The sequence below is a fragment of the Orbicella faveolata genome, unplaced genomic scaffold, assembly GCF_042242905.1.
Source record: "Orbicella faveolata isolate gen_17 unplaced genomic scaffold, um_ofav_v1 contig_3, whole genome shotgun sequence".
Lineage (NCBI taxonomy): Eukaryota > Metazoa > Cnidaria > Anthozoa > Scleractinia > Merulinidae > Orbicella > Orbicella faveolata.
In genome coordinates this window covers 6,257,451-6,269,296 of record NW_028301558.1, presented here as the reverse complement: position 1 = coordinate 6,269,296, position 11,846 = coordinate 6,257,451, and the positions used below count along the sequence as shown (strand labels likewise).

General features: G+C 40.1%; 2 protein-coding genes across 2 annotated transcripts; one reads left to right on the top strand and one right to left on the bottom strand.

The window, feature by feature from the left end:
- The first annotated feature begins 795 nt into the window (after window positions 1-795).
- LOC149106191 (uncharacterized) lies at window positions 796-1,768 on the top strand. Its single transcript, XM_089298578.1, has one exon. The coding sequence runs from the start codon at window positions 1,045-1,047 to the stop codon at window positions 1,534-1,536; it is 492 nt and encodes a 163-aa protein (XP_089154704.1). The 5' UTR covers window positions 796-1,044; the 3' UTR covers window positions 1,537-1,768.
- A 3,527-nt stretch (window positions 1,769-5,295) lies between these two features.
- LOC110068231 (uncharacterized) lies at window positions 5,296-11,204 on the bottom strand. Its single transcript, XM_020775615.2, has 2 exons — window positions 8,591-11,204; window positions 5,296-8,397 (listed from the first exon to the last, which is right to left on the bottom strand). Exons 1-2 carry the CDS (start codon window positions 8,679-8,681, stop codon window positions 7,733-7,735), a joined length of 756 nt encoding a protein of 251 aa, XP_020631274.1. The 5' UTR covers window positions 8,682-11,204; the 3' UTR covers window positions 5,296-7,732.
- Window positions 11,205-11,846: the final 642 nt, after the last annotated feature.

The following is an 11,846-nucleotide window of genomic DNA, read 5'->3' as shown; positions in this document are numbered from 1 at the left end:
GTGTTTATAGCCGATATGACGCGCGCTCTGATTGGCTAATTCTAGGGTATTCTCCAGTAATGCCCACAGACCGATTACGGGCATGCAAAAACAAAGCAAAAAGCCATATAACTCGAAAGTTCCGTTTAACGGAGAAATCTCAAACCTCGGCCTTGCCGTGTGAGATTTTCCCGTAGAGACTGAACGATCGAGGTTAATAAGTAGCTATTATTATATGGCCCTGTCTCACAAGGACTGGGAACTACCAAACTCACGAATTTGACTGGCTGAAGTCGATATTGAAACGGTCTAGATTTTCCCATCTAGACCGGAAATGTAGTGAAAAAAAACTAAAATGCAAAATCATTGACTATTTCTTCTAATAATATTCATAGAAGTGCCAAAAGCCTAATGAGGATAAAAAGTAGAGGACGAGCAAACTTTGGCAGAATTAAATTCAGCTCATCGCAGTTCATAAGCAAAATGTCAGCTAGTACAAACCAGTTACATTAAACGAATTAAATTGTTCTTGTTTGTCATATAATAAACATCTTATTAACCAAGCTTAGGGAAGGTACGTTTTTTATTGGGGGGGTGGGTGGGTCGGGGTATTTTAGAAATTTTTTCCGAAAAAAGTCGTGGCCCTCCCACTTCCCAGAATGGATTAATACATGACCCTTCACAAATACCTACACAAAAACATCTGACCTTCCCCCCACCTCCTCCAAGACAAAAATAACCGGAAGTGAAAATAACTAACCGGAAGTGTTTCTCACATAACCGCGTCTGTGCACAAAGCAGTCAATTGCGTGGCGTGTGATTGTACGGTGAAAACTTGAAAATAGGCAAGGATGCGCGAGGAATAGAAAGAAAGAAATGCGCTTGTGGTGAATGCGAGGATTTCATGAGGTCAGATGGAGCAACTTGCTCAGATTAAACAATTGTTTGGGGAATTAAAGTGAACTAGTCAGTGGGGACAGTGAAGCTATTAGAAAGTTTCCAGATAAATGCATTGTCCCCAGAAAGCTTGTGGCAGAGTATGTTGAGCACCTTGCCCAGATAAAAATGTGCAAGAAGAAGAAGAAAGAGGAGACTGAAAGGGAGCGAATGGAACGGCTGAACCGGGAGTACAATGACATTGACTGGGTTGGACTGTACAACTCCAATAAGCTGTCGTCCTTGAGGGTGGAAGAGCTATCCTTGTACTTTTCCCATCACAAGATCACCTTCAAAGAGAAAAAAGCTGAAAAGGTCGCAATGATCAAAGCGCACATTGGCAGCTTGCTGTACGATTCAATGGAGTGTCAACAACCTCGGCAGCCCCCGCTAAGAAATCTGCAGCAACAAGTGACCTCATCACTTTTCGAGGTCGAAACTGACTCGCAAAGTGATGTGGTAGATCGAGTTATCTGTTCAAGCCCGAGTAGCTTAAGTAACGAATCGTCACCGGAGACTGATTTTATACCAGAACCCCGCGCGGAAACATTACTGCCATCAAAATATGGACGAAAGTGCCACTGGTCGAGGGAGACAATTATGTTAGTTGGGAGAAGATAGTTTTTTGATATAACATTTCGACACCTGTAAATAATTTAGATGAATCTTGACTGGTAGCTTTGCTTGTATATACAAGTTTTAGGTTTTATACACTTCGCGTGTTTGTTAACAAATAAGAGTCAACTAAGCGACATAGAGTAATTTTTTTCCTTGCCAAAAAAACTGTGACCCTCCCTCGTTTGCGAATAAAACGGGTTTGACCCTCCCCAATTTGTAAAACATTTATTAATGACCCTCCCCTCCGAAGCCCCGGCCCACCCCCCCCCCCCCCCAATAAAAAACGTACCTTCCCTGCGTCGGTCTGCATGGGAAAATCTTTACCTTGGTCGTGTGTACAGACCTCACTGCGTTCGGTCTGTACTCACGACCTCGATCAAGATTCTCCCATACAAACCTCCTGCTCGGTTAATAAGAGCTAAGTAATAAAACAATTACCCACACAAATATGGGTTCATAAATTTCGTGTGGAGGAGAAAAGCGAGTTTTCTTAAAAACTTCTCGAAGGTCTGTTGGTGACCTAATTGAACGGTTGTGGGTGGAGACCAACCGACCGTCCTGGAACAACGGCGGAGAAATAAGTGCGCTGTGATTTCTCACAATTGTATGAAAGCTACGTCTGCCAAAATTCGTTATCAAACACAAATTATCCTGACGAGCATATTTGAGGAAGAATCACCGGCCGGTTGATCACTGGCTCTAGGTCATAAAGTTGACAACCTGAGCCATAGATCACGTAACTGTCAAATATTCGTTATAAAGGTGTCACCAGAGTGCTTTTGGTAGTCTAGCATAGATGCCTCCTCTCAACCTGTGTACATCCGCTCCCTTCGCGAACGTACACAACTACTTTATTTAATTCTCAGAAGTTCGCAGAAGCTTCATGACTGGCGTGAATGGTCACTGACCAAATACTGCACGCGCGTAATAGTTTAGCTCTGCATGCAATACATCGCTACGGACATCGCTACGACATTCTTCAAGCGCATGCGTAAAGGTCTCTTGTAATGTTCACTGAATAAAAGCACTATGATAAAAGCAAACACGGTGTTCATCCACGAGGATAGCAATCATTGCATTCTTGCATCAAAAATTATATTTCTTTGTATTGTTTAAGGTTCAGTGTGACGAGGCGGTTCAGAAAGTACTTTCTCGTGATCTCATTGATCGTTTTATACATCACACCAGTCCTTGCCTCGCCATGGGACGCATAAGCTGCTATATTAAACTTTTCGCAATCGAAAAAAAAAACATCTACGTTTGTTTCATCGGAATCCTTGGGTCTTAAATGATAAACCCATTTCAGAAACACAACTGTGTGGCTTTTGATCTTTTACGCCCTGAAACTGCCCACCACAAACGTAAGAAAAGAGACTTTGATCTCAGATCATAGTCTCTTCACCTTTCCATATGACAAAAATGATTTAAACTTCAAGACCGCGAGCAGTCCTTTGTCTCTGTCTTAGGCATTGATCATCCAGTAAACAGAAAAATACAGTGGTCGCCGGGAATCGCTAAAGTTGGTTGAGAGGAAAATGGGACACATATTATTATGGGTAATACTAACACCGAGCGAAGGAAAAACCTTGCACGCTTTCCATTCTACAAGAAATTCCGGTTTGCTTTTCCGGAAATTTCCAGTGGCGAATGGAACAGTATTTTCTTGAATTTCCGGAAAAGAGGACAACGTTGCAAGGTATACCGAAATTTTTGAATCCATTTTCCTTTCCATTTGGCTTTCCTCCTGGAATTTCCGGAATTTTCGGTGGAATGGTTCCCTCTTCGGAAATTCAACAATTTCTGGATTTTCTGGAAACTTAGCCTGCGAAAAGGGCCGTCCTTCTTCGCTCCCGGCCCGAGTGGCCCATTCGCTACTGGAAACTTTACTTGGGCGGAAATGTCCTTACCATATTGGTCCCCGTTTCGAAATTACAACAGTATACTTCCACCACCCATAATACGTTTCGGCATTGCCGCGTATGCATGCTTTCACTCTTCTGTAGGACATTTTTCACTTGAAAAACCTCATTCCCAGGGCTTTACCCGCCTCTCCTAATTTCTAAGGGAAAGGACCTGGGAACGAAGTTGTTCACCTCAAAGCTGTGCAGATATTCGGCAACTTTCGTTGTCTACAGCTCCGAGAATTAGGCAAAGTAATATATGCCTAATTAAGCACGTTCGGACGAAAAATTTCCAGTCAGTAGGTTTTTTTTAATTTTTACGGCAGTCAGATAACGGGTTACTTGCGTCAGAAATGCAAAAGAAAAAAAAGTGGGGGTCACCGACTTCGTTTCAGAGATAAAGCGTTTGGAAAACTAGCCTGATTTTGAAAAATTGGCGCACGTAATTCAGCATGGTTTACAGGGGTTTATAGTTAAAAATATCAGAGGTGAGTCAACGGAGGCAAACGATCCTGGTCATATTTTGTAGAAGTGGGTCTGTTGCGTAAATAATTCCAAATTCTATCAACTTTTTCACAAAAACTTAACCCTTCAAGAGGCATTTGAAAACGTCGCAAGGATAAAGGAAGAGCTAAAAAGAACGGAATTCGATGGTGCATTTTGCAAACAATTCAAACTTCTAGTCGATAGGTTTTCTTCATTTTTTCGCTAAACGTAGAAAATCAGTAGAGAAAATGATCCATCAAAAAGAAAAATAGGAGTCACCGAACGTCCAAGGTCGTTAATTCCAGGCAAAGCTATAGTAATGGCCATCTGCCCTATCATTGTTCATTTTATTGCTTAGCGCGCGCTCGAGTGAATTTGCGTGCGCAGTAAGGATGCGCAGAAACAATAAGCGCGAACGTCCTTTAGAATTCTACATTTATCAGATGGCAGTTTTCATTTATTTTAATTTCTGGGTGCATTTTGTATTTTGGCTCGTAAAAATCCATATTTGTGTGGGTAATCGTATGAAAGCTCGAGCAATTAAGGATCTCCCACGAGTGATATTTGAAAGTTCTCTCAAAATTGCACGAGCTTTTAGGCAAGTGTTATTTGAAAGAATTTTCCAGTTTCACGAGTAGTGTAAATCCTTAATTGCTCGAGCTTTCATACGATTACTCATTTATTATACGGCTGAGAAAATTACAAACGGACTCGCGTTAATTTGCACTGTAGTGCAAATTAAAAATTAGCGATAAATTGGCCTGTTCTTAGCCAATCACAATGAAGTAGTTTTCTCAGTCATATAATATGTGAAATCATTGAAGGTGTTTAGCATTTCAAACGATGAATCGCGAGTTCGAGATAACCCCACGAGTAAGCGCTCAGCATAATAATCAGTGTGTACTGAAGCCCGTCAGAAAAAAAACCCAGCAAAATCGACTTTTCACAGGTCGAATAGCCGTTACTACAAAAACATCTTCGCCTTCATTTTACTCCATTTTTATTCGTCCGTAAAATTTGCGCGGCTATTTTTCCGCTCCTTTTTTCTCGTTTGCTAGTTGGTCACAAGAGAAAGAATAAAAAAAAAAAAACAAAACAAAAAACCCTCAAACCTCACCCTACCCTCCCCCCCCCCAAAAAAAACTGTTGTCCGTTAGAATCTAGCAAACATTGCCCCTATTTCTTTTAGTGGCTTTTTTTCTTAAATTGCTTCGATATGAGTGGAGCCCGACACGAGCCCCTTTCCCCATTTAGTACACCTGTCTGCACGACTTTCGGCTCCGATTTCTCCGAAACATAAGAACTTTTTTAAACACGGAACCTGTCGTGCCGTGCTGCTGAATGAGAAAATAGACTAACCAGGAAACACACAGACTCAATGGCAACCTGTCACAGTTTAATCAGAGATTCCACAACAAAGGAATACATTTACTGCAGAAGCCTCCTTTGAATGAGAAGAAAACCCACAATAGATTACAAACAGATTATCAACGTGATATGAACTTGACCTGTGACGTCAGACAAGTCTTTGAAGGTGCTCACTGGGGGCCTTTAAAGTAGTTAATACAGAAAATATTCCCCTGGATCTGTTCACAGACCTGCTGCTGCTAGGTTACACTCCATTTCTTGCAACGAAATGACAACGACATTTCCACAAAAAGTGAAATAAGCAGTTTAACGCAAAGCGCAAATATAGCATTTTTTCTGACTAGCAAAATAGAAATTTTAAAGGTTACATAGCAAATGTACCTTAATAATACGGTATTTAAAATATACAAGCTAAAACATTAACAATGTTGAGGCGTGTTTTCAGTGTACGCAAGTAATATCTCAAAATCTGTGAAGCAGATAAAACTGAGGAGCCCCATAAGAGCAGAAAGTCCTCTGATATCGCCCGACCGAGCAGTGCGATCAATTACTACCGTATCTTAACCCCTGGTATCGCCTGATATCGCCAGGTATGTACATATTATCCCTCACAATTCGTTTATCCCAGTACCAAATTCCTCTTGCTGATCAATTTCCAAATTCCCATGACCTGCATGCCGACTGTTCATTGACATTTCAAGAAAAAAAATTACTTTCTGATTAGGACTGAAAGGATAAAATGCATTTCCTAAGATTTCCTTTTTACACGTTAATATATGTACAATTAATTTTACATGGCTGTAATTCATTGATCTCAACAAATGCCCTTAATACATGCAAATAACCTTAGCCCTTTAAATGACCTGAACATCGTGTACAGACATGTAATAGGAACCCCAAAACCTATATCAAATCTTAAAATCTCTTAGAGCAATCGAAACACGAATGGAGATTGTAATTTATAAGTCAGTCCAATAAAGCTTGCCAAAAGGTAACCTCATGTCTTACATTTTCTTGAAACAACGACAAATGTATTAACTACAGAGAAAATGACAATTAACGACTAAAGGTCAGCGATAGTTTCTCCATAAACCCTGCATCAGAAGATTTATGATGTAAATAACGCTTTTACTAGAGGTGAACCGGGAAGGATTCGAACCTTTTCACTATCTAACGACAGATTGTTATCGTCCAAAACGAGTGTAATATAATTTGATCACCAAATATTCAACGGCCGTAAAAAGGCCGTGGAATAAACGATACGCAAACTTCCTAGCTTTCCGCGCTAACGTTGGTCTTGTGTTTCAAGGATTTAAATTGATAATTCAGGGCTTAAAACATCTTGTCGTGCGCCTCGGCCAATTCCTCACAATGGCGAGGAAAATTAAAAATTCTATTCAATTATATTTTGAAACCCAACTGTAATGGAAATCCTTTCCAAACCATACCCCAAGGTTCTTCACGACGTCTTCAATACAATTACTTAATTCAAAAGACGTGGTTTTTAGCGAAAGAATAAATTATGAATTTTAATTCATGAAACATAGCAAACAAACCGCCTGGCAGTGCAGCCTGTGTAAATTCGAAATCTTTCTACAAATTATTTTCTTTGCTGAATTTATTTTCCGTATGATCGTTTTGAAATTATAAAGCGGAGAAAATCATCGACGCGGTCGAATTATTCAGTTTTAAAGTAAAGGAAATGGCCGCTTATTAATATTAAAAACGTAAGAAAAATGAATACAAAATACAACTGAACCAACAAGGCTAAAATTAACAACGAATTTGCCACTAACGAAGGGAGCCAAATACCCTTAGAAATTGCGCCAATAAACACGAAAAAAAACTCTTACTTTCTAGCGAAATAAGATGATGGATTTACAGCATAGCAGGAGGAGAATTTTCCCATAGTGAATATATTTTACTTCAGTGATATTTCCGTGAGATTTCAAATGAAATCGAACTCTTGGTGGCATAGCGGATAAATAAAAACTCTCCTTTTGCGAAGCCCAATCAACTTCCTCTCGAACAGCCAAAGCAAATACGCTTATTTTTCACTGTCGGACAAGGTAAATACTACCAAAAATGACAGCTAATATATTTTTTCTTTCCCAGAAAGAACTTAAATCTCTTAATACTCTTGGTTGCATGTCTCTCAGTTGAGACATATAGCAGATTAATCATGACAAACTCATCCTTTGGCTTAAGATAAATTCAGCCTGAAATATTTTTTTCCACAATTTTTGAAGCGTCTTTTCGCAGAGCCAAATCTGCAATTTTAAATCTACATCCTCTATTTCACGATAAACGCTCTACAGGTTATACGACCAATAACATTACATGAACACAATGCTACATTAACTACCTATGTTAGTTGTGTTTTGCTTTAGCTTTTTTCTTTATTCACCTCAGCTTCTAGAACGAAGAATCGTGTCGGTTGCCGTTTACTGCGCTTTGTTTGTAGTGATCTCGCGAGCGCAGGCGGACTCGGCGTGTTTATTGAGGTATGATTTCAGAGCGAACGTTCGATCGCAGCGGTCGCACTTGAATTGCTTGAGCGGGGAGTGCGTCTGCATGTGCGCCCGGAGATTCGAGCGATCTGCGAATGCCTTATTGCATTCAGGGCATAGGAAAGGCCTCTCACCCGTGTGCGACCTCATGTGTCCTTGTAAAAGCCACGGACGGCTGAAGGCTTTCCCGCAGACGTCACACTTGTGAAGAAGCTTGTGCGTCAAAACATGCATAGCCAGGGCCGGCATAGATACGTAGGCCTTGCCGCAGTGTTCGCAGCGTTTGGCAAGCTTACTGTCCAAGCTTCTGTGAGTCTGCTTATGTCGGGAGAGATTCGACGACGTGGCATACGATTTACCACATTCGGCACACACGTACCGGCTTCGACCACCGCTGGTGTGTTCAGCGCCTCTTTGGCGTCGATCCCCACGTCGTTCAGCGCCACAATCTTCAACACAATTCCCGTTTTCATCTAAACTCTCTTCTTTAGTGTCCTCCTCGGCGAGTCCGTTCGCTTTTTTACTGTTTTCGCGGTGTTTCAGCTTGGTATGTGGTACGGTTTGTAAGCCCGATGCCTTTCCCGACTCGCTCGTTGCTCCTAAAAAGGTAAGCGAGAGAAAAAAACCCAACAGGTGTTACCAAGAGAATACAATCAACAAATTTCTCTGTGTCAGGCCACGGCACAAAACGAAACAACCAAGCAAAATACAAAAGCGTGGCCCGAAAAAAATTATATAAAATAATAATAAAAAGGAAAGATATTTTGAAACAGGCGAAAACGCCTAGCTCACCTTCGGTAGCAGCCGGGTCTGTTTGGAAGCCGGAGTTTGAAGACAGGCTTCCATATTCTCTTCCCTTTTTGATCAAGAACGATTTCGGCATTTCTCAGTAGTTGCGTCCACTGACAACAACGTCATATCTTACCAGTACGAAATTCACCATTCTCCAGGAAAGAAACGAGCCATCCGCGCCAATACCACAGTTTAATAAATGGAGATAATTCTTGTCTTGGAAATTCATCTCGCGATCATCCGTCAACAGAAGCTATTAACAATATTTCACTGCCCACATGTTCCTATAGAATTTTCAGAAATCCAACCGGAAACCACGGTCGATGTTCATTCAAACGCAACTCCCACACCGACTCTCGGGCTCAGAACACAAATCCTAGTGGCTGTCCAGTGGAGCCTCTCTCAAATAAAATGCAGTTTCTAACCATTTCCGATAATAAGAGAAAGCAAGGGGGATATAAACACTCAAGACAAGGCCTCGGGCCCATTAGCGAAACATCTCGGCTATTATTCAGGGTGTTTTGGAGGCGGGGTTTGCTGTGGAACGGGGAAACTCGAGCTGTGTAAGCTGTACTCGATGAGATCTCTAGGCTACTTGTTGGGCCACCTGTTGCCAGGCCACTCATCTGCATACAAAATATCACAAATAATTTATGAAAATTAATATGCATGAGCTATCGCCGGCGCACCAGAGTTTTGGCGGTAAATGCGGCCTGACGCGCACGAAATCGCGCCAAAAGCGACCAGCTGTCACCCGATTGGCTGAGCGGTTCACGCTTCAACACTATTGGCTGAAAATATCATTACAGGAAGCTTCATTAGCGACATTTCCGAGTCCACATTATTAACCACTTTCACTGATTTACTTGTAGGGATTCAAACAATATTCTCGCCTATTTTAATATTATACATATTTTTCAGGTCTTATCTTAGCAATCGTGAAAAAAAAGAATATATTTGCAATTTTTCAACTCTCCTGTATCAATTATGAGATATTTCTCAATCGCTTTCAACGACAAAGACGAAAGGTATTTAATTTTTCCTCTGTCGACACTGTATGTTATTTATTTATTTTCTTTTTCGGCATTAAACGCACAGAAACCTGTCAGGTCCGATTTTAATATTTTGTCCAAATTTCCAAGCGAGAGGTAGACATCAAAATTTGAAGATCTTCAAGAACAGAATACTTTAAAACTTGCTTTTAAATCACTGTTTTAACAAACCAAGGAGTTTACTTCTCTCTCCCTTTCTTCAATTTAACCTAAGAAACGACATGATATAAAACCTGAGGGAAAAAACTAAAATAGGGTTTTATCTGTTGACATCCGGACTGAGAATCAAACTACTATAATTTACCCTGAAAAAAGATTTATTTACACTCTAAAGTAAAATAAAAACCCACGCGGGAGATTGTTCTTGAAAACACTTGTGGTTCCCATGACGTAAAAAACCGTCACTTTACCACGGGTCAAAACCATTACATCAAGCCTGTTGAATGCAATTTCCGTCAAGAAACGCTCCTATGGAGCTTACTGATACAGGAATATAAATATATCTATACATTTCGTTTTGTTTACAACGAAACGAAGTGACAAGTAGAGTAACATGTCATTTCGGTCAAACGATGCTTTTTCCCACCAAGCAAAACAAACCATATTGGCAGCATACTGGAATATACTCGGAAGAAAATTGCCAAAAAGATTCGAGGTCGAACACGACAGTGTTTTTTATTTTTTTCCTTTTCCTCCATCCTACGCGAAGTTCGAATTTCTTAATTCGCCTGATGTAATATCACCCCAACAAATCATAAATATCACAAGCTATCATCCTGCTCCGAGGCGATATTCACATAAATCTCATTTTCATGTCAAAAAACATCAGTGAAAGCCATAAATTTTAGCACAGCTAAACAATAAACGTTTTGCTATGTTTGACACTAAAAGAAACATCGGACACTGAAAAAGAAAAGATCAAGTTTTAAGCTAACTTGTACAAATTTTAATTATTTCTGGTGGGGTATACTCGTAAGCAAAACTAACAAGAGATGTCCTTCGCAGAAATTGAGTTAAAATCGCACACTCGGCTTAGAAAGCTCCTGTTCGCTGTGTCTCTGTAATATTGCTCAATTACGAAAGCACCGAATGGCTGAGAAGGTAAACCGCAAGCTTAATTGACAGCCACAAAACACACTTTGGTGGCATGAAATTACAAACACAAAGAACATGTACCACTATTAATTTCACTGTATGCTGAAACCGAAAGAGCGGAAAAGCTTAAAAACGAATCTCATCCTCTTTGCTGTGTTTCGCCGTAAACCTTTTTTTTAAAACTTTAGGTCTGCAATTAAGACAAAATTATAAATAGCTGTCACAACGTAGCTTTCTTTATTTTCGTTAATTTTGTTCCGAGTTTCAATTCACACAGTAGCACATTGTAGAATTGCACAGACACGTTGCCACGGAAACGTGGGAAGCCATTTAAAACCAAAATAACTGAATGATTTACGGCTTAAAAAGAACGCCCGTTCGGTGACACGCAGCGTCTCTCATTTGCATAAAACAAATTGTCAAACAGCAAGCGATGCACTTGTTTTCTCAAGATGACTTGCCGATTCACCCAGTTAAAAGCTATTTATAACAGGATTTTCGCGCACCAAACAGAAGGCTAGCTTTCGGTTCCGAATCGCCTTCTGACGTCACGTAATTCATTGGGCTTATTGCATTCTGCATTATGATGGTTTTCTTAAAATCACTAGTAGTCTGCTGTCGTTAACTCATCAATAAAACAGTCGCCACAGGAAAATATGTGCCGAGGATAAAATTAGTGGAAAAATAATCTAAATCATGAAAAAAAAAATGTTGAGAGTATTAAGCATCGCTACGAAATTGTAAGAAAATGTTTTCAACACGAACCAAGATTTCGACAGAAACCATCCTGCAGTCAGCCAACAGCATTGAAATTGAGGAATTACGTTGAATAAACATCGTTAGCTGTTTTCCACGTAATAATTCGCGGGAAAATAACGTACTTGAAATAATTGAATTTCTGAATAATTCATTTGGTGTTATAAAATAAATTACAATCAAACCCGATGCTTCAAGTAGAACGCAAAGTGCTTTCAAGTAAATAGACATTGTAACGACCACGTAAAACAGCTTAACATTTCCAGACATTTCACAATCCAGGGAGTAAAAATTAATCAACGCACGCTAGATAAGATAGATCAATTAAAAAAAGCACTTGTGATAGTCCACCA

Bases quoted from the DNA above. Each gene is read 5' to 3' on its own strand.
- LOC149106191 (XM_089298578.1), top strand. From the start codon at position 1,045: ATGTGCAAGAAGAAGAAGAAAGAGGAGACTGAAAGGGAGCGAATGGAA.
- LOC110068231 (XM_020775615.2), bottom strand. From the start codon at position 8,681: ATGCCGAAATCGTTCTTGATCAAAAAGGGAAGAGAATATGGAAGCCTG. The intron at 8,398-8,590 runs GTGAGCTAGGCG...TTACCTTTTTAG, and splicing joins AGACCCGGCTGCTACCGAAG to GAGCAACGAGCGAGTCGGGA.